Source organism: Bos mutus, chromosome 7 (assembly GCF_027580195.1).
Source record: "Bos mutus isolate GX-2022 chromosome 7, NWIPB_WYAK_1.1, whole genome shotgun sequence".
Classification (NCBI taxonomy): domain Eukaryota; kingdom Metazoa; phylum Chordata; class Mammalia; order Artiodactyla; family Bovidae; genus Bos; species Bos mutus.
This window is the reverse complement of record NC_091623.1, coordinates 56,237,844-56,265,028: the sequence shown is the minus strand read 5'-3', so window position 1 is coordinate 56,265,028 and position 27,185 is coordinate 56,237,844. Positions and strand designations below refer to the sequence as shown.

The window sequence follows — 27,185 nt, the reverse complement described above, 5'->3', positions numbered from 1 at the left end:
CCCACTCCAGTACTCTTGCCTGGAAAATCCCATGGACGGAGGAGCCTGGTGGGCTGCAGTCCATGGGGTCACTAGGAGTCAGACACAACTGAGTGACTTCACTTTCACTTTTCACTTTCATGCATTGGGGAAGGAAATGGCAACCCACTCCAGTGTTCTTGCCTGGAGAATCCCAGGGACGGAGGAGCCTGGTGGGCTGCCATCTATGGGGTCGCACAGAGTCAGACACGACTGAAGTGACTTATCAGCAAGCCCTTGATCAGTGGAAGCAGATATGGGGTTGGCCAAAAAGCTCATTTGGGTTTTTCTATAACATCTTACGGAAGAACCTGAGCACACTTTTTGGCCAAGCCCATATTATGGTGGTTGTTTTTAATACTTCAGGAATCAGGGATCTTCCTCTGGGGCCCTGCCAGATGGAGCTAATTGGAGTAGACCAATGATTAAACCCTGCAATGACAATCAAGTATGAGTGAATGTTCTAGAAAGTAGAAAGTGGGCTAGAAAGAACAGGAGGGGACAGTTGACTCTGGAGGGACAAGAATTCTGGACTGGAGTTCTACTTAGGAAATCCCTTTTTTGTTATTATTTTTTAAAACTTAATTTTTTTAAGTTTGAAAAATTAGATTTATTCTAAGCCAGATCATACAAAAAATCCCTCTTTTAAAATGGACAAACCACTGGGGTAATCACTGGTGTGCAAAATCTACTAAGGATAACTCAATTAGGACAGGTTAGACCATCTTTAGACAGCTTCCATAACCAAAATTAAGCCCCCAAACTGTATTTCCAATCACATAGTGTCTATGTGACAGGTAAGTGATTTCTTGAACTGGCTATATAGGTCAATATATATAGCCAATTGCATATATTTTAAAATAATCTATATCTTAACTGTGTATCCACTCCAGTAAAGAGGAGCCTTGTAGGCTACAGTCCATGGGGTCGCAAAGAGTCGGACACGACTGAGCGACTGATCTGATCTGATCTGATCTGATACATACTTTTCATTAAAATGCATGCGTATTTCAATGAGAACTCCTACTAAATGTAAAAAAAGAAGAAGGAAGGAAGAAATCGGGAGGGCTTCCTGGAGGAAGTGACAATGAGGGACACCCTGAGCAATGAGTAGGAGTTAGCTAGGCGGAGGCTCTGGGTGAGGGCATTCCAGGCATTAAGAGAACAGGATGTTCAGAAGCCTGCAGGATTGGCAAGATTTCCTTTTGGCTGGAGGGTGTGTGTGTGTGTGTGTGTGTGTGTTGGGGTAGGGGGGATGGAGCTGTATCAGCAGGCCTGGGAGCCCAAGGAAGGATTTAATCTCTAAGTTCCCAACAGTAGTGGTAGGGAGGCTGGGGGAGAGGAGGTGGTGATTCCCCTTCAGAGAGATGACGCAAGATGCAGAGCCCAGATGGGCTTGAAGCAGCGAAGATGCCTGTGCAGATCACCTGGGTGAGCAACTATGGTGGCCTCCACCAGGGCAGCGGAAAGGCAGGGACAGACGTGGATAGCACTGAGAGCTGTACAGGTCTGATGCTATACAGGGCTTTTGGACAGAAGGGGCAGGGACATCGCCATCTGCTGCCTCCAGCTCTGGTGGCCAACAAGATGAGGATGAGGATGTGGGTGGCAGGGCTTCTTTGGAGGTGGTAGGTGCTCAGCGAGCACACCCAGGGCTCCCTGCTTCCCCAGATGCGTGGTCTCTCCATCACCATCCTAGCTGCCCAACTGCCTGCTGCCCACGGTCCCTATTCCAATATATACAGAGCCCTGGAAGGCTCTAGGGCTAAGCCTGAGTCTCAGGTCTCTCTTCATTTACTCTGGACTCTTCCCAACACCGAGGCAAATTCTCTCCCTCTTGGACCCCAGTGTGCTGTTCTCCAAAATAAGGGGTGGACTTCCCTGGTGGTCCAGTGGTTAAGAGTCTGCCTGCGAAAGCAGGGGACACAGGTTCCATCCCTGGTCCAGGGAAGATTCTGCCTGCTGTGGGTAAGCTAAGGCTGTGAGCCACAACTACTGAAGCCGGAGCACTCTAGGGCTCATGTTCTGCAGCAGGGAAGCAATGAGAAGTCTGTGCATCACAACTGGAGGGCAGCCCCCAGTCACTGCAACTAGAGAAAGCCCACACGCAGCAATGAAAATTTAGCACCGCCTTGATAAATCAATCAATCAATAAAATTTAAAAAACAATACCAGCAGATACACAGAATTCCCTGTATATGGTTTGACTATAATGAAGCCTCTTTCCTTAGTGTGGTGGGTGGTCCAAAATGCCACCCAGATTCCCCCTTTGGTGAGGATGTGTTGCCCCAGATGCTAAGGGGTCGGTGGCTATCAGCAGACGGCTGTCAGCTGTCAGCCTCCTCCCAGGAAGTCATATCCCTTCCTGGGCAGTCCACAGGCCATGACTTATTGGTGTGGGGATGCAATGGCTTGGTCATTTCAGCCTAATTTGGGATGACTCTGCAGGGATGTTCTAGCTCAGAGCTCCTCATGGGAGCTTTTCCTTCCTTCTTCATTGATCCATCTACCCACCCATGCACCCATTTAGCCACCCTTCCCTCCTCCCTCTCTTCCTTTCTTCCCTTGATTCTTCTATCCATCCATCCATCTCTTCTGTCAGTCCTTCCATCCATCCATCCACCCATCTATCCATCTGTCCATCCATCCATCTCTTCTGTCAAAATGTCCTTCCATCCATCCATCCATCATCCATGTCTTCTGTCTATCCTTCCTTCCTTTCCTCCTTCCAGCCATCATCCCTCCACTCTACTCATCCCGTGCTCCCTCTTCTTGTTCCATAAAGGGTTCATTTCCTCACCTGTGGAATGGCATAATAACCACTCTGCTATGTTTTAATAATTCCCTGAAATATTGCACACAAGTGCCTGGTAAAACCCAGGTGCTAAACAAAGTGTACTTGCTCCCCTGGAGTCATCAACTCCTGCCCATCTCAGCAGTTGGACACCTGCCTGCTCATCCTCCATAGTGGAGAAGTCTGGGTCCTCAGGCCTCCAGGGTCCACCGCTGCTCTTGGTGGCTGAATCTGCAGCTCCAGAGTCAAAGGGCTGGACACATGGCTTGGGCTCAGAGCCTGTGGGAAAGGAGGGACAAGGTGTTAGACCTGAGCTGTGAGGCCTGAAGAGTTGGGCCCCAAATGCTGCATCTGGGCCTCAGTTTTCTCATCTGTAAAATGGGGTTGCAGGGGAGGATGGTACTGATGATCTGTAAGCCAACATACATGCCACCACTCCCCACCACTCATCCTGAGCCTGGAGCAGACATTTCTGTTCAGGCACACGGCTCTTTCCTCCTGAGCCATGGCCCCCTCAGAATTCTTCCCAGTGCATTATTTAAAAATTTTTTAATTTATTATTATTTTTGGTTGCACTGAGTCTTTGTTGCCACATGTAGGCTTTCTCTAGTTGCAGTGAGCAGGGGCTTCTCTTTGTTGCAGTGGTCAGGCTTCTCATTGCAGTAGCTTCTCTTGTTGTGGGCAACAGGCTCTAGGCACGTGGGCTTCAGCAGTTGCAGCTCGGGGGCTCACTGGTTGCGGTGTGAGGCTCTAGTACATATGGGCTTCAGTAGTTGCAGGCCACAAGCTCAGCAGTTGTGGCTCGAGGGCCTTACAGCTCGGGCTTTAGTAGTTGTGGCACATGGGCTTAATCACCCCACAGCATGTGGGATCTTCCCAAACCAGGGATTGAACCCACGTCCCCTGCATTGGCAGATAGATTCTTAACCATTGGACCACCAGGGAAGTCCTGGACTGAGCCTTTTGCTGAGGGAGACACAGGTGTCCCGTCTCCCTCCCTCTGCCCCTTGCACGGCTTCTAGAGCATATCGTGCCTCCCTATTCGAATCCCCATGGAGGTGCCCCACCACCTGGAGGAAAAAGGTCGAATGTCTTGGCTCAGCCACCGATGTCCACCAGGATCCTCCTCTGCGCCTTGTCTCTGCCCCTTAGGCGGGACCCACTGCCTAAGAGCACCCTGTTCCTGTTCCAGGGCCACCTGCCTGAAGACCTCATCCTACTCACTGCAGAAATGTCCATCCACCCTCCTCCCATGGTGCCTCTGTCCTGGGCATTGCCCTGCACTTCATTGCACCGCATTATCTTGACCCCTGGCCTCCTTTCATGCCTCCACGCCCCCTGCCATGACATCCCAGGTCCTGTTGAAACTGGGGAGCTAAGAGAAGTGTGCGTGGAGGTGACAGTGGAGGAGCTGGGGGAAGGTGGAAGCAAGGAGAGACCCGTGGAGGTGGTACTTGGAGAGGCGGACCAGACGTTTGCGGTAAGAGCCAGTAAGAGCCCCAGGGGCTGGGCTGGGCTGGGGAGTGGGATGGCGGGGTCCTTGGGCAGTGCGTTAGGGCCTCCTTCATTCCTTAGCTCAGGTCCTCTGTGGCTGGGTGATCCCATCTCCTGGCTTGCTGGACACAGTCCTGGTTTATGCTGCTGAGTCAAGTAATGATGAACATTATGGGACTTCCCTGGTGGTCCAGGGACTAGGACTCCGTGCTCTCAGTGCAGGGAACCTGGGTTTGATCCCTGGTTGGGAACTAGATCCCACATGCCACAGTTAAAAGATTCTGTGTGCCACAACTAAGACCCGGCATAGCCAAAGAAATAAAGAAAACAAAACCTCCCACAGTACCATGCTTTTGCCCTCCAAAGGGTACCAGTGGGGTGGCCACTTTGTGGCCACTCCACCTATAACCACCGTGGCCAGCAGATGAGAAGAGATGATGCTGTCTTTTTCTATCCCAAAGTAGGATGAGCTGTCTGTAGCCACATACCTTCCTTCTCCTCCCAGCTGTGTATATACCAACACTGCCCTACGTTTTTGGGGGCATGACACTTGTATAATTTGGAGGGCTATTTTTTTTTTAAGAAAAAGAGTATGAAATTATGAATGCAAAATTACTGGGAAGTAGCAAGAACAGCAGAAAACAGCCAAGACAGGAATAAACACATTCCATAAATAGATGAATGAAAAGCTATTACATGGGTGTGAAAAACTTAAGGAGTTTGGAAAACATTTTGGCAGTTCTTCGAAAACTTAAGCATACTATGGCTCAGGAAGCTCAAACAGGGGCTCTGTATCAACCTAGAGGGGTGGGATGGGGAGGGAGATGGGAGGGAGGTTCAAAGGGAGGGGCTATATGTATACCTGTGGCTGACTCATGTTGAGGTTTGACAGAAAACAGCAAAATTCTGTAAAGCAATTATCCTTCAATAAACAATAAATAAATAAATATATAAATAAAAACTTAAGGACCTCCTATGTGGTCTAGTGGTTAAGAATCTGCCTGCCAATGCAGGGGACACGGGCTTGGTCCCAGATCTGGGAAGATCCCACACCCTGCAAGGCAACTAAGCCCATGAGATGCAGAACTACTGGAGCCCACACACCCTACAGCCTGTGATCCACAGCAAGAGAAGCCGCTGCCATGAGACACCCGTGCACCGCAGCTAGAGAGTAGCCCCACTTGCTGCAACTGGAGAAAGCCTTTGAGCAGCAACAAAAATCCAGGGCGACCAAAAAAAAAAAAAAAAATGGTGGAAACAATCCAAATGTTCATAAACAGATGAATAGATACACGAAATGTGGTCCATCCATACAATGGAATGTTTTTCAGTCATAATAAGAAACGGGGGGGAGTTCTGGGAATTCCCTGGAGGTCCAATGGTTAGAACTCAGTGCTTTAACTGCCGAGGTTAGGGAACTAAGCCCCTGGGCAGGGAACTAAGATCCCACAAACAAACAAATAAACAAAAGAAGAATACAAAAGGGAATGGCGTTTTGAAACCTATTATACCATGAATGAACCTCGAAGACAGATATCATGTGATGTTGCAGAAGTCAGTTCACAAAATATCCCATGTTAGTGGATTTCATTTATATGAAATGTCCAGAACAGGTGTATCTATAGGGGCAAAAAGTAGATTAGTTGTTGTCTAAGGCTGGGGATGGAGAAGGCAATGGCACCCTACTCCAGTACTCTTACCTGGAAAATCCCATGAGCGGAGGAGCCTGGTGGGCTGCAGTCCATGGGGTCACTAAGAGTTGGGCACGACTGAGCGACTTTACTTTCACTTTTCACTTTCATGCATTGGAGAAGGAAATGGCAACCCACTCCAGTATTCTTGCCTGGAGAATCCCAGGGACAGAGGAGCCTGGTGGGCTGCTGTCTGTGGGGTTGCACAGAGTCGGACACGACTGAAGCGACTTAGCAGCAGTAGCAGCAAGGCTGGGGAGAGGCTTCCCAGGTGGTACAAGTGGTAAAGAACCCACCTGCCAATGCAGGAGACACGGGTTCGATCCCTGGGTCAGGAAGATGCCCTGGAGAAGGGGATGGCAACCCACTCCAGTATTCTTGCCTGGGAAATCCCATGGACAGAGGAGCCTGGCGGGCTACAGTCCATGGGATTGCAGAGTCAGACACAACTGAAGCGACTTAGCATGCAAGGCTGGGGAGAAATGGGGAACTTTGGAGTGATGAATAAAGGATTCAGATTTCTTTTGGGGGTGATGAAAACCTTCTAAAATTGATTGTGGTAATCATTCACAACACTCCTATTTTTTTTTTTTTTTTTTTTTTTGACCATGCCACAAGGCTTGTGGGATCATGATTCCCAACTAGGGAATGAACCTGGCCCCCAGCAGTGAAAGTCAAAGCACCGAGTCCTAACCACTGGGAAGCTGGGGATTCCCATCACGGTATATTCTAGAAACCACCGCTGCTCTCCTAGCTACTATCCCAAGCTGGGTTAGGGCCTCTGTTCGGCTGCCCTCATTCAGCCCTGCATCTCCCACAAGGCAGCTTCTATGACTCAGGGAGATGTTGGAATAAAACAAGCAGGCTGTGAAGGACGAGAAAAGCCAGATGTGGGGGTGAGTCCTGGAGGCTGATGGCAGCTTGAAAAAAGAGGGAGAGACTCCCTGAGAGGCAGTTCCATCCCTTGGCCAAGATCCCAGGGGGCCTCAGGACAGGCTGCTGGGTGTGCCTGCTTTCCTGGATGGGGGCTTCACAGAGGCTTGAACCTCATCCTTGCATCTGTGACCCTGCAGGTCTGGGACCCAAAGGCTGAAGGTAAAAGTTGATTCTTTGGATGGATGCTTCTGACCCAGGAATGTGTGGCTTCCCTGGTGGCTTAGATGGTAAAGAATCTGCCTGCCAATGCAGAAGATGTAAGAGATGTGGGTTCCATCTCTGGAGGAGGGCATGGCAACCCACCTCAGTAACTACTCTTGCCTGGAGAATCCCATGGACAGAGGAGCCTGGCGGGCTATAGTTCACGGGGTCACAAAGAGTTGGACACGACTGAAGCAACTGTCACTTCACGTCATTTCTGACCCAGGAACAGGCTGAGCCTGACCCTGAAGACAGAGTCCATTCTGATCTCTGCATCACATGCTGAGCCTCAATCTTTGGGTCACAGACTGAATCCCTGTCCCAGTGTCATCGACTGAACCTCGGTCCTGGAGTCATACTCTAAGCCCTGATTGTGGTGTCATAGACTGAGTCCCAGTACTGGAGTCATGGACTGAGTTCCCATCCTAGAGCTTCAAGCTGTACCCCAATCCTCATCACACACTAAACACTGATCCCAGGCACACACTGAGCCCTGACTCTGAAGTCACACTCTGAGCTTGGTTCTGGTGACAGATTCTCTCAAGCTCCAGTCTTTGTCTTCAGTGGCCTCTGGTCACCACTGCCTGATCTCCCCACCTGCACTCCAACCTCAAGCTGTTAAGACCAAACTCCTTGTCTTCCTTTCTCCTTCGGGGTCTATGTATCAGTGTGACTGTAGTGTCTCCCCAGTGACCCCCACCAGAAACCCGAACTCGAGCCTCGCCTCCTCCCAACCCCTCAGGACACCAAGCCCTGTCAATTCCCCACCCCTCTTTTTTAAAAAAATTTCCATTTCTTTAGCTTTATTTACTTATTTGGCTGTGCCAGGTCTTAGTTGTGGCGTGCAAACTCTCAGGTGCAGCAAGTAGGATCTAGTTTCCTGACCAGGGATTGAACCCAGAGCCCCTTCACTGGGAGCACAGTCCTAACCTCTAAACCACCAGGGCAGTCCCTCCGTCCTTCTTTGGTTTTGCCTTTGATATGATCTTAATATCAGCCTCCATTATGCTCTATCTGGTTTCCCAGATGGCTCAGCATTAAAGAATCTGCCTGCCAATTCAGGAGACCTGGGTCCAATCCCTGGGTCAGGAAGATCCCCTGGAGAAGGGAATGGCAACCCACTCCAATATTCTTGCCTGGAGAATTCCATGGACAGAGGAGCCTAGTGGCTACAGTCCACGGGGTCGCAAAAAGTCGCATACAACTTAGTGACTAAACACAACAGTGCTCTCTCTACACAACCACAAGTTTTTTTCTTTTTGGTCATGCTATCCAGGCATGCAGGATCCTAGTTCCCCAAGCAGGGATCAAACTCATGCCCTTGGCATTGAGAGTACGGAGTCCTTAACCATTGGACCATCAGGGAAGTCCCTACAATCGCAACTCTCATTGGGATTTTCCTGTACAAACCATTGCCAACAATAGTTGGCTTCTTCCATCCCAGTAGAAGAAGATGTGTCTTCTTGGCATGACATTTCAGAGTCACCCTCCTTCGTCTGGTCCCCACCCCATAGACACCAGTCCCCTTACAAGGACATTTGAGCACTTTTCAGTCTACCCACTCAACTCCCCCCAGATGCCTGAGCTCCTAACTCACCATTCTCCTGTGCACCTCTGTGCAGTTCCCACCACTCTTTCCCACTCTTCTGCCTGGCAACCAAGGGGTCCCTCTGATCCTCTGTAGATGGTCTTAGCCAAAGAACTTTGGATTGGTGGCTAAGAACCCCTGGGCCAATGCACGAGACATAAGAGACTCGAGTTCAATCCCTGGGTTAGGAAGATCACCTAGAGGAGGGCATGGCAACCCACTCCAGGATTCTAGCCTGGAGAATCCCATGGACAGAGGAGCCTGGTGGGCTACAGTTCATGAAGCTGCAAAGAGTCAGACATGACTGAGGGACTAAGCATGCATGCACGCACCCCTTTTCTGCTTCTGGATGTACTTTAATTGGACTACTTGTTCCCTTCTAGACCAGGAGTTTCACAGGCCAATTCTGGCTCAACACCTGATTTTGTAAATAAAATTTTAGTAGCACACAGCCACACCCATTCATGTGCCTTGCTGTCTGTGGCTGTCATCATGCTACAATGACAGTGTCCAATAGTTGCATCAGAGACCATATCACCTGCAAAGCTGGAGGTATTACTCCCTGGCCCTTTACAGAAAAGGTTTTCTGACTCCCACTCCAAGGTCCATGGGGGCAAGTTCTGTATCCAACCCACTTTTACATCCCCCAAGTCTCTTGATCAGTTCCAATATGTCTTGCTTCATGCTAAGCCTGTCATGTTCTTTCCATTCTTCTATCTTAACAACAACCCTCTGAGTCCCCACATTATGGAAGGAGAAACTGAGGCTCAGAGAGGTGTACTGACTTGTCCAAGGTCATACCAGGCTGTCAAGAGGCAGAGCTGAGATGGGAAGCCAGGTATTTCTTATTCCAAAGCAAGGGCTCCTAACCACAGAGCTATTCTGTGGTGAGCTGATGAATGGATAGATGGGTGGATAAATGATTGGATGGAAGGGTGGATGGATGAATTGGATGAATTGTTGGATAGATGTTTGTTGGATAGCTGGCTAGTTCGTTGGCTGGCTGGCTGAAGGGAAAGTTGTCTGGCTATACGGTTGGATGAATGGATGTTTAGATGGGTGGATGGTTACCTACATGGATTAATGGGTGGTTAGAGGGAGGGAAGAATGTGTAGACGCATAGGTGGATGGTTGACTGGCTGGCTGGTTGGATGGATGAATGAGTAGACGTTTAGATGGATAACTAGTTGGATGGGTCTTTGGATGGATAGGTGGATGGATGCATAGATCCAAGGATGCATGGATAGATAGTTGGCTGTCTCTCTGTTGAGTAGATGAATGGGTAGATGGTTAGATGGATGGATGGATGAAACATGGATACATGGAGGCATGAATGGATAGTTGGCTACCTGACTGGTTGGATGGATAAAAAAGTGGATGGTTAGATGGATGCATGGATGGATGAAAGGACGGATAGTTGGGATAAGTCGTGTGGCAGTGTCCAGTGGCAGTGATTGCTCTGCATTCTGGAGATGGTATTCCTAGGGGATGAGGGTGGGGAGAGCTCTAGATGGAAGGAGGCAGGACTGTGGCAGAGAAGCCAGGCAAGAAGGAAACCAAGTTGAGACACAGAATGTACTCATGATATACATGCTTATCATATACTAGGGAAAAAGTGGAAAAAGTGTGGCCAAAATGAGTAACTGAGCAACCGAGGGAAAGGGCCAGTGGGGCTCTGCCCTGCTGCAAATCCCAACCCCCCTTCCCTAGCCTTGTCTGGCTCCCCACATCTACTCCATTATTTTCCCAGGAGGCCCCGTCTGGTGCCCAGACAGCCAGTTACAGAGCGTAAGAGGAGGGCGCAGAAAGGCTAGAGACGGGAAGGACACGGTTAGGGAGCCCCTCTCTGTGCCGCACCCCCAAGCTTCTCTCTAAGGAGCCGCCTAGCAGCTTGGATTCAGGTTCTAGGCAGCCTCTTACACCAGCAACCCCTGCAGCCCTGGCCATAAAAGGGTTTAAGAGTTGCCACTGGTTCCCACAGCTCACTCCCCCACCTGCCAGCCTATAAATCATAGCTTCAACCTGCCTGGGGTGGGGAGATAGGGTGGGCTGGGTGGCCAGGAGTGGCTAGACCTTCATAAGGATGTGGACATCTTCGTGATCCATGGCTGATATCCTAATTCTCTAGCATAGCCATCCACTGGTGGATTTAAACACTCTCTGCAAGCCCCCCCTCCCCACTCACACTGGTAGCTTCCTTCACTGCCCAGAACACACTCCAGAGGTGGCCTTGGAACAGAATGGGTTTCAAAGCATGGGTCTTTCAGTATATACTTGCTGTGTGACCTTGAGTTCATCACGCCTCCTTTCTGAGTCCGGCTTCACAAGGGCTCAACAGCTGGCAGCAATTTCTACCACTATGACTGTTCTTCTATTGCATCCCAGTCCCCAGGCCACCCTCTCCCTCCCCAGCCCCAGCCTCCAGGTCCCCTGCTAGCCCTATCTCCTCCAGCAGAGTGCCTGGCACACTACAGGTCCTCAACCAGAGCGTATGTCATGAAGAAGCGAATGGGTCTTCTCCATGGTTCGTCTCCTGCACGGAAACTCACTCACTAACAAGTACCCAGCTTAGGCAAGGGGTAGGGGGAGTTCCTATCACACAATCCCCCTGTGCCCCGTGGCCTTGGACACTATCTGGCTATCTTCCAGGACTAAACTCTTGCTGAGATTTAAGAAGTGCCTTTTTGCAAAAGCAATTCACCCAGACCTTGGGGGGATATGATACAAGAGTCTATCCAGCTCCCAGAGGTAAACTGAGGTCCTGGGACCCGGTGTGGGGGAGTGCTACCAGCCAATGTGTATGTGTGTGCATATTCCAGGGCATGTCTACTTGAATCTCTGGATGTCTCAGACCTTCCTCTTGCTGCCTCTCTGAGCCTCTGTCCTGCGCCCACCCGGGGAACAAGTAGCATCAGGAACCCCCAGGAAGCCACCAGGCTGCCCCAGGTCTAGGGCGAATTGTCCATCCTCAAATTTACCTTCCGAGACAACCTCCTGGCAGAGCTTGGGGAGATATCTCCTCTGAGACAAGAGGGACCCCACAAGTCTGTGATGTTCCATGGGGGCCCTGGGGAAGCAGAGATCATCTGGGGCTGATTCAGGCAGTGTCTGTACCCTGAGCTGAGAAAAGGCTTGGAGTGGGATGGTGGGCAGCAGGCTGTCCAGGGAGCCTGGGTGGCCAGTGCCCACTACTCACTGCATGCCTCCTTACCTCTCTTAAAGGCCCACCGCTTCAGCCAGAACTTGGAGAGAGCCGGCCAGGAGTGGTTGAGCGCCGAGCTGGCCATGGGGGCCGTGCGTGCGAGCGTGTGAGTGAACGGCAGGATGAAGAAGGCGCTCGGCTGGGAAGCCCTGCCAGGACAGGGCTGCCAGCGAGAGGGGCGGAGACTGTCTGCAGGGGCTGCCAGACACATCAGCTGATGGCAGCTGGGGACTGGGGCGGGAGACGGGGGAGGCAGGACTGCAGCCTTGGGGGAGGCCGAGCACTTAGCACTACCCCACACCTCCCTTGCCCTCTAGGCCTCTTGCTCTGGCTGTATTAATACAAGACATTCCCAGGAGGAGCCGAAGAGAGCAGTGAGAGAGTCCTCAGGACACAGGTATAGACTGGGTCTTGAGGTCGGTGGGCTTGGGTATGCGTGAATGTCTGAGTGTTTGTGTATGAGTGTTTGTCATTGTCTCTGCTTTTGAGGGCTTCCCTGGTGGCTCAGATGTTAAAGAATCTGCCTGCCATGCAGGAGACCTGGGTTTGATCCCTGGGTCAGGAAGATCCCCTGGAGAATGGGATACCACTCCAGCATTCTTGCCTGGAGAATTCCATAGACGGAGGAGCCTGGTGGGCTACAGTCCAGGGGGTCACAAAGAGCTGGACATGACTGAACTCACTGAGCATGCACACACTATGCTTTTGACAGTGCATTTGTGTGACAGCTTCCCAGGCGATGCAGTGGTAAAGAATCTGCCTGCAATGCAGGAGGTGCAGAGACCTGGGTTTGATCCCTGGGTCCAGAAGATCCCCTGGAGGAGGAAATAGCAACCCAATCTGGTATTCCTGCCTGGGAAATCCCATGGACAGAGGAGCCTAGTGTGCTGCAGTCCTTGGGATTACAAAGAGTTGGACACAACTGAGTGAGTGTGAACACAAAGTCCTTTTGTGTGTCAGCACATAGCATGTTTTTAAATCTTGAGTGTCAACTTGTCTATGGGGGTGTGTGTATATAGGGGTGTTTATATCAATGTTTCCTCCTAGTTTCATTGAGGTATAGTTGACTGACATCACTGTATAAGTTTAAGGTTTACATCATAATGACTTAATATACTGTGAAATGATTAGTGCAGTAAATTTCGTTAGCATCCATCAACCCATAAAAAGTGAAGTTGCTGAGTCATGTCCGAGCCACCAGAGAAGTCATCAACCCATATAGATACCAAGAAAAGAAAAAATATGTTTTTTGTTGTTGTTGTTCTGATGAGAACTTGTAGGATTTACTCTCCTGGTTGGTGGTTGGTTTAGTTGCTAAGTCATGTCCATCTCTTGGAACCCCGTGGACTGTAGCACACTAGGCTCCTCTGTCCATGGGATTTCCCAGGCAAGAATACTGGAGTGGATAGCCATTTCCTTTTCCAGGCGATCTTGCCAACCCAGGGATCAAAGCCACATCTCTTGCATCTCCTGCACTGCAGGTGGATTCTTAACTGACTGAGCCACCAGGGAAGCAAATACACCATATAGCAACGTTAACTGTAGCCATCATGTTATACGTTACATCAAAGATTTACTCATCTTACAACTGGAAGTTGGAACCTTTTGACCAACTTCATCCAATTTCCCCACCCCACTCCCTGTCTCTAGTAACCACAAATCTGATCTCTTTTTCTATGAGTTTGGTTGTCACCGTTTTTTTTTGTTTGTTTGTTTGTTTTTTAAGTTCTACATATAAATGAGATCACATAGCATTTGCGTTGAGAACTTATTTATTTCATTAGCATAATGCCTTTAAAGTCTATCCATGTTGTTGTAACAGGCAAAATATCCTTTTTTTTAAAAATGGCTGAATAATATTATCTATGTGGTTTTTAAAATCTCTGTGATCCTCTGTATGTATTTGTGTGAATGCCCATGTCTGTGGGATGGGTTCTACATGACTCACCTGGGACTTGGGGAGATCTGCTTCCAGTATTTGGGGGAGAGCTTGGTATTGGCCTGTGGTTTCCTTGTGTCTACGAGTCTGTTGCTTTATCTGTATGTGCATCTGTGTGGATGCCAGCCAGCGCTTGTTCATACAAGTGCTGCCCCCTGGTGGTGGAATCTTCCTCACTTCAGTTCAGTTCAGTTCAGTTGCTCAGTCGTGTCCGACTCTTTGTGACCCCATGAATTGCAGCAGGCCAGGCCTCCCTGTCCATCACCAACTCCCGGAGTTCACTCAAACTCATGCCCATTGAGTCGGTGATGCCATCCAGCCATCTCATCCTCTGTCGTCCCCTTCTCCTCCTACCCCCAATCCCTCCCAGAATCAGGGTCTTTTCCAATGAGTCAACCCTCCGCATGAGGTGGCCAAAGTATTGGAGTTTCACCTTCAGCATCAGTCCTTCCAATGAACACCCAGGACAGATCTCCTTTAGAATGGACTGGTTGGATCTCCTTGCAGTCCAAGGGACTTGCAAGAGTCTTCTCCAACACCACAGTTCAAAACATCAATTCTTCGGCACTCAGCTTTCTTCACAGTCCAACTCTCAAATCCACATATGACCACTGGAAAAACCATAGCCTTGACTAGACGGACCTTTGTTGGCAAAGTAACGTCTCTGCTTTTCAATATGCTATCTAGGTTGGTCATAACTTTCCTTCCAAGGAGTAAGTGTCTTTTAATTTCATGGCTGCAATCACCATCTGCAGTGATTTTGGAGCCCCAAAACATAAAGTCTGACACTGTTTCCACTGTTTCCCCATTTATTTCCCATGAAGTGATGGGACCAGATGCCATGATCTTCGTTTTCTGAATGTTGAACTTTAAGCCAACTTTTTCACTCTCCTTTTTCACTTTCATCAAGAGGCTTTTTAGTTCCTCTTCACTTTCTGCCATAAGAGTGGTGTCATCTGCATATCTGAGGTTATTGACATTTCTCCCAGCAATCTTGATTCCATCTTGTGCTTCTTCCAGCCCAGCATTTCTCATGATGTACTCTGCATAGAAGTTAAATAAGCAGGGTGACAATATACAGCCTTGACATACTCCTTTTCCTATTTGAAACCAGTCTGTTGTTCCATGTCCAGTTCTAAATGTTGCTTCCTGACCTGCATATAGGTTTCTCAAGAGGCAGGTCAGGTGATCTGCTATTCCCATCTCTTTCAGAATTTTCCACAGTTTACTGTGATCCACACAGTCAAAGCATAGTCAATAAAGCAGAAATAGATGTTTTTCTGGAACTCTCTTGCTTTTTCGATGATCCAGCAGATGTTGGCAATTTGATCTCTGGTTCCTCTGCCTTTTCTAAAACCAGCTTGAACATCTGGAAGTTTACAGTTCATGTATTGTTGAAGCCTGGCTTGGAGAATTTTGAGCATTACTTTACTAGCATGTGAGATAAGTGCAATTGTGCAGTAGTGTGAGCATTCTTTGGTATTGCCTTTCTTTGGGATTGGAATGAAAACTGACCTTTTCCAGTCCTGTGGCCACTGCTGAGTTTTCCAAATTTGCTGGCATATTGAGTGAAGCACTTTCACAGCATCATCTTTAAGGATTTGAAATAGCTCAACTGGAATTCCATCACCTCCACTAGCTTTGTTTGTAGTGATGCTTTCTAAGGCCCACTTGACTTCACATTCCAGAATGTATGGCTCTAGGTGAGTGATGACACCATCATGAAGTAATGTTATCTGACCCAGTTATCTGGGTCATGAAGATCTTTTCTGTACAGTTCTTCTGTGTATTCTTGCCACCTCTTCTGAAAAATTCCTGGCTGTTCCTTCTCTCTTCAGTGACCTCTCAGCCTCCACCCTGCCTTCTCAAAGGGTCATCCACACTTCTGTCTTTACCGACACACACCTACTTGACTCCACCACCCCCTGAAGTCTTATTTCCATCCCTTTCAGTCTTCTAGCTCTCTCTGTGGCTAAATCTGTAACAGGCATTTTTCAGTCTCACATTCATGGGACAGGTCTGACCACTGTCTTCCTGAAATCCATCCCTCACAGGCCTCTTGTTTCTCTGTCTGTTCCTTCTCAGTCTCCCTTCTTGACTTGGTTCCTCTTCCTGTTTCTGCCTGACCTTTGAACTCTATATACACAGGGTTCTGTCCTTGGTCACTTCTTGCTCTCCCCACTGGCCTTGGTGACCCTCATCTGCACCTCCCTCATCATTTCCACTATCCTATTGAGTAGGTGGCACCTGAATCTTCAACTACAAAAATACATAAAAATACACTCTACAGATGTAACACACTGGTAGTCCAGTGGTTAAGACTTTGCCTTCCAGTGTAGGGGATGAGGGTTGGATACCTGGCTGGGAAACTAAGATCCCACATGCCTTATGGCTAAAAAACCAAAACATAAAGCAGGCAGTATCGTATTAACAGCAAACTCAATAAAGACTTTATAAATCCACATCAAAAAAAACCTTGAAAGATACCGCACCATACTCGATACACCAACACTTCCCACTTCCCAACACACTCTCCAGCACTTGCAGACAATGGCAAACACATACACATAAGCAGTCAGACATATGTTAACAGATGGCTCAGTGGTAAAGAATCCACCTGCTATTGTGGGAGATGCAAGAGACACGAGTTTGATCCCGGGGTCGGGAAGATCCCCTGGAGTAGGAAATGGCAACCCACTCCAGTATTCTTGCCTAGAGAATCCCATGGACAGAGAAGCCTGGCAGGCTACAGTCCATGAGGTCGCAAAGAGTCAAACACAACTGAGTGACTGAGAACAGTTATACACAAACATCTAGATGCTTACACAGAAATCCAGAGGAAAACCCAAGGAGATTTAAAAAATTACCTCCTCTGCTGTGCTCCAGGTTTTAATTCCTCATCTCCCATCACTTTCCCTGGACAGACTGCAAATGCCTCTTGGATCTTCCAGACCTTTGGGTAGACAGCAGATATGAGAACTTCAGGGAAATCAAAGGCAGTAAGAAGTTAGGAGGGGCCTTCATCAAACTGGTGGTAACAAAGGCAGGGACCCAGGAGGCCAGAAACAGAGAAACATGGTGATCTGAGCAGAGTTAGAAATGGAGGCTTGATAAAAATCTTATGTTAAAAATACAACAGGAAGGACTTCCTTGGTGGGTTAAGGGTTAAGAATCCGCCTGCCAATGCAAGAGACACAGGTTCGATCCCTGGTCCACGAAGATCCCACCTGTCATGGAGCAACTAAGCCTGTGAACCACAACTACTGAACTTGTGCTCTGGAGCCCAGGAGCCACAACTACTGAAGCCTTCATGCTCTGCAGTGAGAGAAGCTGCTGCGCTGAGAAGCCCGTGTACCACAACAAAGAGTAGCCCCCGCTAGCTGCAACTAGAGAAAAGCTTGCACGCAGCAGCAAAGACCCAGCACAGCCAAAAACAAATGAGTAAATAATTTTAAATACTTAGGAAAAATACAACCGGGATAACTATTTCTAGTGATGGCAGGCTACCTCATTGCAGATTTACCCTTCCACCAGAATCAGCTTTTTTTTAAAAAACTGGATAAAATCAGAAGGCAAAAAAACACCTTCAGTATCAAGGTGTTGTCAAACCAGGATATGAGAGGTCAGAATCCTAGAAAGGTGAGTAGACATGATGCAGTGCTGTTTCCCCCTACCCTCCCCTTGCAAGCAAGTTGTTGATTTGAATGCAATTCTTCGGTGCAAAGCAGGCCAGAGAGAGGCTGAGAAGCTGAATTCTGAATTCTGGCAATCTTCTGGGGCTGGAGAAATAGACCCTGGAAAGATGGGGTCACCAAAAACTTCATTCTAGGAGCAGGGAGCAACGAGAAACAGAGCAACCTTCACCCAGACTAAAATTCAGCTTCAACTCAGCTTAATTTCTGATTAGACTGAAATCACCTGCCTTTGGGGGCTTCCCAGGTGGCGCAGTGGGAAAGAATCCACCTGCCAGTGAAGGAGACGCAAGAGACACAGATTTCATCCCTGAGTCAGGAAGATTCCCTGGAGGAGGAAATGGCAACCCACTCCAGTATTCTTACCTGGGAAATCCCACGGACAGAGGAGTCTGGCGGGCTACAGTCCGTTGGGTTGCAAAGAATCAGATATGACTGAGCAACAGAACATGCACGCAACACCTGCCTTTACTTTCACTATCTGCCAGAAGCAAAAGTAAAACCTCTCTGGAAGGAAATAGCACCATGAAGAACCACCAGAAATATCTACAGTTTTTCGTAAACGGTATCTGGCAGTCAATCAAAGGTTGAGGCACATCAGAGAATAGGATCTCATGAACTAAAAGTAGAAGAAAAACCGACAATAGCAACAAACCCACAGAAGATACAGATACTGCAAAGGAAAGCAAGGTAGAATATGGGCCAGGGATGGCTTGGTCTGGTGTAAAATGTCACAGGGAAGGGATATTTTCAGGAATCCCCTCCACGGACAGGATCAGGTATACCTACTTAGTACAAAGTTATGATGTACGGCCATCCCTCTATAACCTGTGTGGGGTTGGTTCCAAGACCTGTCATGAATACCAAAATCCTCCAGTGTTCAAGCCCCACAGTTGGCTCTCTGCATCTGTGGATTCACCCAACCCCAGATCATAAACATAGCAGTCCACAGTTAAATATTGAGCTGTTGGGCTGGTTGTGATGTTGTCAGGGAGGAGGAAGGCTGGGTTGATTTCTGTGGTGGGGGCTAGTCATTGGAGGCAGAGGGCCAATGACCTTGAATGTCTCAAGTTAAAGTTGTAAATAGCCCTTTGGCCTGCCAAAGGGTGGTCTTTTGGTTCTAGGTGTTAAAAGATGATACAAAGATCTGGAAGAGAGTCTGGATGGGGGTGAAGGGTATCGAGTGTGTTCCATCTTGATGGACGTAGCTGCCATCTTGGTGGGGATAGCCTCCATGTTGGTGAGGGCATCTAGCATCTTGGTGAGGATCTCTGCCATCTTAGTGAGGTCTTTTACTATCTTATTGATGGTGATTGCCATCTTGTTGATGGTACCCTCTCTTGACACAATGGTGCCCTGACATCTAGAAAGGGCAGATTCCAGAGACACCTCCATGACAGCGTGTCCCATGGATCCATTAGTGAGCCCAGCAGAGATTGGCTGAAGCTGGAAGAACCAGCCAGCTGGTGTAGGGTTAGGTAAGCTGATGGGCATTCAGAGGGAGTGCCAACTAGAAGGCCATGTGTGTGGGTCATGCCAGCGCAAAGGCCGGGGATGAAGTAATAGCACACAAGCTAACATTTAACAAGCGCTTATGTCTTGCCAGCCACCACTCCAAGGTTTTACGTCAATAATTCTTTTACTCTTCACAATCATCCTATGGTGGCATGATGCTATTGACGCTTCCAGCATTCCCGTTGTTCAGGTGAGGAAACCAAGACGCAAAGAGGGTAAGTAACAAACATCTTAAACACAACTTCTTCCCAAGTCATATCCATCCCCTCATTAAAGCTGAAATCAGCATGTTGTCCTGGATTCCCCATGGGCTTGAGCCATGTCTAGAGTCACCAAATGGTCCCCAAGTCTTGTCTCCAGTCCTCTTCCATATGTATACGAGGGGATACATATATCCCCTCACTCTTGAGCCTCCCTCCACCCCCTCATCCCACCCCTCTAGGTCATCACAGAACACTGAACTGAGCTCCCTGTGCTATACAGCAGCTTTCCACTAGCTAGCTACTTTACACCTGGTACTGTATATATGTTGGGCTTTCCTGGTGGCTCAGTCGTAAAGAATCTGCCTGCCAATTTTGATTCCTGGGTCAGGAAGGTCCCGTGGAGAAGGAAATGGCAACCCACTCCAATATTCTTGCCTGGGAAATCCCATGGACAGAGGAGTCACAAGAGTTGGACACAACAACAACAATGGTGTATATGTCAATGCCACTCTCTAAATTTGTCCCAGCTTCTCCCCCTGTATCCACAAGTCTGTTGTCTATGTCTGTCTCTATTACTGCCCTGCAAATGGGTTCATTGGTACCATTTTCTAGAGTCCATATATATATATACATGCATTAATATGTTGCTGTTCAGTCAATAAGTCATCTCCACTCTCTGAGACCCCCCATGGACTGCAGCACACCAGGTTTCCTGTCCTTCACCAACTCCCGGAGTTTGCTGAAACTCATGTCCGTTGAGTCGGTGATGCCATCCAACCATCTCATCTCTGTTGCCCTCTTCTCCTCCTGCCCTCAGAAGTTGCTTTCTGCACTTCATAATAACTTTAGAAGGACCAGAGCTCCAGGTCTGCTTTACAACTCACAAGCTGCCTTAGCAACAAAGTAGACCTTCCTTTCCCTGAAAGAACACTGTGCCTGAAATTTCCTTACTATACCTTGTGACAAATACCGATCTAACTAATTCACCAGAGCAGGTGCAGAGAGTCATTTTGTGAATTCATCAACTTATTTAAGAACATTACCTTACTGTGGGGGCTTCCCAGGTGACTCCGATGAATGAGGTGACTCATTCATCTATCAATACAGAGACTCGAGTTTGATCCTTGGTTCAGGGAGATCCCCTGGTGTAGGTGATGGCAACTCACTCCAGTATTTTGCCTGGGAAATCCCATGGACACAGGAGCCTGGTGGGCTGTGGTCAATTGTTTTTGTTTAGTTGCTCAGCTGTGTGACCCCATGGACTGCAGCACGCCAGGCTTCTCTGTCCATCACCAACTCCCAACTTGCTCAAACTCATGTCCATCGAGTCAGTGATACCATCCAACCATCTCATCCTCTGTTGTCCCCTTCTCCTCCTGCCCTCAATCTTTCCCAGCATCAGGGTCTTTTCCAATGAGTCGGCTCTTTGCATCAAGTGGCTAAAGTATTGGAGCTTTAGCATCATAATCAGTCCTTCCAGTGAATATTCAGGGTTGATTTCCTTTAGGATTGACTGGTTTGATTGCCTTAATTGGCTGCCTTAATATGTGATATTTGTTTTCCTCTTTCTGACATACTTCACTCTGTATAACAGACTACTCTTGCCTGGGAAATCCCATGGACAGAGGAGCCTTGGGGGCTACAGTCCATGGAGTCACAAGAGTTGGACACAAGTTAGCAACTTAACAACAACAATGGTGTATATGTCAATGCCACTCTCTAAATTTATCCCAGCTTCTCCCCCTGTATCCACAAGTCTGTTGTCTATGTCTGTCTCTATTACTGCCCTGCAAATGGGTTCATTGGTACCATTTTCTAGAGCACGCTTGATGGAGATTGACACCCATGACTAGTCCCTCTTTCTAGATGTGACTCACAGAGTTTCTACAGATGCACACATGTGGCATGGGTGGAGAGTGCTCAGGATAGCCAGGCTGTGGGACAGGGACAAAATATGAGAGAATGGGCAAGGTGGACAGTGTTTCAGAGTGCCTACTGTATGCTGGGCACTGAGCCATGCTCTCACATGCAAGATCCACAGCACAGCACATTCTATGGAGGAGCACAGACAAAGCCAGAGCAGTGCGGACACTTGTCTACAGCCACGCAGACACAGGGGAGTGCGGCTCTGAACCCACAACTGGCCGACACAGCCATCCTTCCATCCGCAGCAGTACTGAGCGCTGGCAGGTGTCTGGCCCTGTGTCGGAGCTTGGGGGGTGGAGTGGGGGCAATGTCCCAGACCAGATGCACTGATGGGTTTGAGATTGATATCCCACGAGTGCTTCAAGGTCCAGTGAAAAGCTTGCCTCTGCCAGGAAGTCCTCCCAGATGGACTCACTCACTCCAGTGGCTGGGGAGCTCAAGGTGCTTGGCAGCGGGGGAAGCGCTCCCTTGGCTGCCAGTGGTTGTCAAGGTTTTCCTCAGAACCACGGGTGACCTGGCCAGTGGAACTCTCTGAGGAGCCTCCGCTCTCTGAATGCAGCATTCGAGGCCTTTTTGATGTGCCCCTAGCCTAACCCCACCAGCTCCATCATCCCTGGCTCCAGCCTTCCACTCTAAATCCATCCCACTCCTGGCTGCTTCTGGGCCACCTTCCCAGACCCTGATGGCCGTGTTGGCACTGGGGCCGGGAGGAAGCAGCAGGCCTGGGTGTGCCCTTTCAGAAACCACATCCTTTCTACCCAACCTCACCCCACCCCAGGCAGCTGGGTGTGAAGGCTCCCGGTGGAGGGCCAAGGTGGGACCCGGGGCGCCTCCCCAAGTGGAGGGCTCCAACCAGGAGGGCTGCCTGGGTGGTGGGACCTCCTTCTTTGATGACCTTGGAAGACTAGGATAAGGATGTCCTTGGTCATCAGTGGGAGTTTGTTCTGAAAGTCAGACTCCCCCAACGCCACTATCTGGATTATGTTTCAGGGAGGTCTGAGACCTCTCTGGGGCTTCCAGGGTGGCTCAGTGGTGAAACAATCCATCTGTCAATGCAGGAGATGTGGGTTTGATCCCTGGGTCAAGAAGATCTTCTGGAGGAGGAAATGGCAACCCACTCCAGTATTCTTGACTGGAGAATTCTATGGACAGAGGAGCCTGGTGGGCTGCAGTCTGTGGGGTTGCAAAGAGTCGGACACGACTGAGCGACTAAGCACAGCACACACATAACCTCTCTTCTCACCCCACATCTCTAGTTTAAGAACAAAAGCATCTTTGACTGACTTTGCCTCAGGGAGCCTAATCCCATCTCCCAATTTATCCCCTGTTCCTTGTCCCCGGAGCAGACTTTGGCTACAAGGGGGCCATCCTTCTCTCTTGCTCTTATTGATTATGGACCCCAGCCCGCTGAGTTGACTTCTTAAAACCACAGACATTTGCAGAGCAAAGACTCAAGTCAAACAGCCTCCCCAACCCACTCAGGAAGCGGGCTGACTAGAAGGTGGAGAGAAATTGTAGATGGGCTGTCTGCTGCCCCTGAGGCCCCCCCTCCCACCGCTGTTCATCCATCTGTCCCGCACTCCCCAGGGATGGTCACTCACCAGATGGAGCCTTGTCCTCGCTGCTGTGGGTGCCCCAGCTTGGCGTACTAGCTCCCGCAGCCCCCACGACCCTTGGCTAGGGCTTTGAGCTGGCCCCAGGGGAGCATCTGCGGGCCAGAGCCCGGGTTAAGCCACAGGGTGACCCAACTCTGCCCCAACTTCCTCTTCCTCAATCGCCTGCCTGCCTGCCTGGCGCCTCTACCCCCCTGTCGTGGGCTGAGGCACGGATGTGAGTGCAGCACAGGACAGGGTTTTAAAAGAGGGAGCTCTCCCCCCTCCACTCAGCAACACCCCGCCCCGTGCATGCAGGCATCTTGAGGTGGGGTAGCAGACTGGGGATGTGGAGGGCAGTCTCAGCACTCTCCCCACCCCCCACTTCCTGTGGAACCCACTGCCAAAGAGGTATAGAGGGCTGGGGCCTCCCCCCAGCATGTGGGACACGCCAGTCATGTGTATCCACGGCGACACAGGCACTCACATACACGCACGGCAACACAAGCATACACACGGTTACATGGGGCATACGGAGGCACCTGCGTCCCCAGGGTGCACTGGTAAAAGGTGAGTAACCACCTCTCTTGACCACACACACACACACAGACACATACACTCAAAGCTGTGATGCATAGCATTTGTTGATTTTGTAGGGGCTTCCCTGGTGGCTCAGTGGTAAAGAATCTGCCTGCCAACGCAGGAGACAAGGGTTCGATCCCTGGGTTGGAAAGATACGCTGGAGGAGGGCATGACAACCCACTCCAGTATTCTTGCTTGGGAAATCCCATGGATAGAGGAGCCTGGCAGGCTACAGTCCATGGGGTTGCAAAGAGTCGGACATGACTGAGCGAATGGGCATGCAGCTGGCGTGTGGTGTAAATACTCCCATCATGACTGATTTCAACTGCCAACCTGATGTCATTCTGCATGGGGTGAGGAAGAGATGCTCAGGCTTGCCTCCGGCATGCCACTAGAGTGGACACCTGGGCACTTGGATTCTTACAGAGAGACATGTGCCCCCAGGTTTGCAGGTGTGTAGGTATCTGTGGGTCCCCAAGATGTGGGAGTGTGTGGACAGAGCAGTCTGCCCACAGACACCCCTGGGTGCATGCAAGGTACACGCAGGCTCCTTGGCACTCAGAGACAGGTGGTGTATAGACACAGACGATATACTCATGCAGACTCAGGAAAACTCAAGCGTGGGGACATGCACCTGGAAGATAAGGTTAGAAGGAGCCCATAACAGCACAGAGACAGGCAGAGCCAGCGGTCCTGGCTCACGAAAGCCCATTCTTTTAAAAACACATGTAAAATTTATTATTTATTGGTTTATATTTGGCTATACTGGGTCTTTGCTGCAGTGCTTGGACTTTCTCCAGCTGAGGCTTGGGCTTCTCATTGTGGGGGCTTCTCTTATTGCAGAGCACAGGCTCTAGGGCGTGCGGGCTTCAGTAGTTGCAACACACGGGCTCAGTAGTTGTGGCATGCAGACTTAGTTGCCCTGTGGCATGTGGGATATTCCCAGACTAGGGATGGAACGTGTGTCCCCTGCATCGGCAGGTAGATTCTTAACCACTGGACCACCAGGGGAGCCCCATATTCTAAAATGTTTAGGAATTTCGTGAGCCGGTTGTTAAATGCAGCTATCATAAAAATTTGATGATTTGAATTGACAAAAGTAATAACACCACTTAAATCTGTCATCATGTACTTAATGCTCCTGAACTGCATGCTTAAAAATGGTTAAGTGGTACACTTTGCATCACGATGTTTTACCGTAATAAAATTGAAAAGAAACGCATCACTTCCTAATTATTTTGCTCCATTTTCCTCTTACTCATGCTTTTGAGGTTATTTATGGCTACTGAGCGACTTCACTTTCACTTTTCACCTTCATGCACTGGAGAAGGAAATGGCAACCCACTCCAGTGTTCTTGCCTGGAGAATCCCAGGGACAGAGGAGCCTAGTGGGCTGCCATCTATGGGGTTGCACAGAGTCGGGCACAACTGAAGCAACTTAGCAGCAGCAGCAGCATGGCTACTGAAACTGCTTGATGGAAACAGTATATAAAGGCATTATATACTAGTCCATATCTATATATCTGTATGGAAGTATCTCTCTATTAAGGTATATATTTGTATACGGGACTACATCTTTGTAATTCTGTGTTTGGTGACATCACATTGGTACTTTGAAACTGAGGGTATTTATACCATGCAAATGGGCAAATCAACACTTTCCACCCAAGAGCTGGCTGTTAACTATTTACCAGCACACCACTGCACAGAGTGTGCACATCTGCACGTGTGACATTGCATGCATGAATGCAGGAGCCTACAGGGGCACACACCACACACCAGAGACACACACAAGCATGACAGGCTCCTGGACACCTGGAAACAGGAACCTGTAGAGACTCACTCAGAGAGGGGCATGCAAGGAGACACAAATACAGACCCCTGTGTTCATGCTGTGAACAAATAGCTTACAAATAGCTGTGAAAAGAAGAGAAGTGAAAAGCAAAGGAGAAAAGGAAAGATACAAGCATCTGAATGCAGAGTTCCAAAGAAGAGCAAGAAGAGATAAGAAAGCCTTCCTCAGCGATCAATGCAAAGAAATAGAGGAAAACAACAGAATGGGAAAGACTAGAGATCTCTTCAAGAAAATTAGAGATACCAAGGGAACATTTCATGTAAAGATGGGCTTGATAAAGAACAGAAATGGTATGGACCTAACAGAAGCAGATGATATTAAGAAGAGGTGGCAAGAATACACAGAAGAACTGTACAAAAAAGATCTTCACGACCAAGATAATCACGATGGTGTGATCAGTGACCTAGAGCCAGACATCCTGGAATGTGAAGTCAAGTGGGCCTTAGAAAGCATCACTATGAACAAAGCTAGTGGAGGTGATGGAATTCCAGTGGAGCTATTTCAAATCCTGAAAGATGATGCTGTGAAAGTGCTTCACTCAATATGCCAGCAAATTTGGAAAACTCAGCAGTGGCCACAGGACTGGAAAAGGTCAGTTTTCATTCCAATCCTAAAGAAAGGCAATGCCAAAGAATGCTCAAACTACCGCACAATTGCACTCATTTCACACGCTAGTAAAGTAATGCTCAAAATTCTCCAAGCCAGGCTTCAGCAATACGTGAACCGTGAACTTCCAGATGTTCAAGTTGGCTTTAGAAAAGGCAGAGAAACCAGAGATCAAACTGTCAACATCTGCTGGATCATTGAAAAAGCAAGAAAGTTCCAGAAAAACATCTATTTCTGCTTTATTGACTATGCCAAAGCCTTTGACTGTGTGGATCACAGTAAACTGTGGAAAATTCTGAAAGAGATGGGAATAGCAGACCACCTGACCTGCCTCTGGAGAAATCTGTATGCAGGTCAGGAATCAACAGTTAGAACTGGACATGGAACAACAGACTGGTTCCAAATAGGAAAAGGAGTACGTCAAGGCTGTATATTGTCACCCTGCTTATTTAACTTCTATGCAGAGTACATCATGAGAAATGCTGGGCTGGAAAAAGCACAAGCTGGACTCAAGATTGCCGGGAGAAATATCAATAGCCTCAGATATGCAGATGACACCATCCGTATGACAGAAAGTGAAGAGGAACTAAAAAGACTCTTGACGAAAGTGAAAGAGGAGAGTGAAGAAGTTGGCTTAAAGCTCAACATTCAGAAAACGAAGATCATGGCATCTGGTGCCATCACTTCATGGGAAATAGATGGGGAAACAGTGGAAACAGTGTCAGACTTTATGTTTTGGGGCTCCAAAATCACTGCAGATGGTGACTGCAGCCATGAAATTAAAAGACGCTTACTCCTTGGAAGGAAAGTTATGACCAACCTAGATAGCATATTGAAAAGCAGAGACATTACTTTGCCAACAAAGGTCCGTCTATCAAGGCTATGGTTTTTCCAGTGGTCATGTATGGATGTGAGAGGTGGACTGTGAAGAAAGCTGAGTGCTGAAGAATTGATGTTTTGAACTGTGGTTTTGGAGAAGACTCTTGAGAGTCCCTTGGACTTCGAGGAGATCCAACCAGTCCATTCTAAAGGAGATCAGTCCTGGGTGTTCTTTGGAAGGACTGATGCTGAAGGTGAAACTCCAATACTTTGGCCACCTCATGCAAAGAGTTGACTCATTGGAAAAGACTCTGATGCTGGGAGGGATTGGGGGCAGGAGGAGAAGGGGACGACAGAGGATGAGATGGCTGGATGGCATCACTGACTCAATGGACGTGAGTCTGAGTAATCTCCAGGACTTGGTGATGGACAGGGAGGCCTGGCGTGCTGCAATTCACGGGGTCACAAAGAGTCGGACACGACTGAGTGACTGAACTGAACTGTGTTCATGCACACATGGTCACACTTGAGC

General features: G+C 48.8%; 1 protein-coding gene across 1 annotated transcript in view; it reads right to left on the bottom strand.

Annotated features, from left to right (window-relative positions):
* Window positions 1-23,018, bottom strand: part of ARHGEF18 (Rho/Rac guanine nucleotide exchange factor 18) — a 100,599-nt gene extending 77,581 nt beyond the window's left edge. The window contains exons 1-3 of the mRNA XM_070373714.1: window positions 22,801-23,018; window positions 16,731-16,816; window positions 2,970-3,091 (exon numbers count right to left, since the gene is read on the bottom strand). Of these exons, the coding sequence (XP_070229815.1) occupies window positions 2,970-2,984 (15 nt within the window). The 5' untranslated portion in view covers window positions 2,985-3,091; window positions 16,731-16,816; window positions 22,801-23,018. The remainder of the gene's footprint in view (window positions 1-2,969; window positions 3,092-16,730; window positions 16,817-22,800) is intronic.
* Between the last annotated feature and the right edge of the window lie 4,167 nt (window positions 23,019-27,185).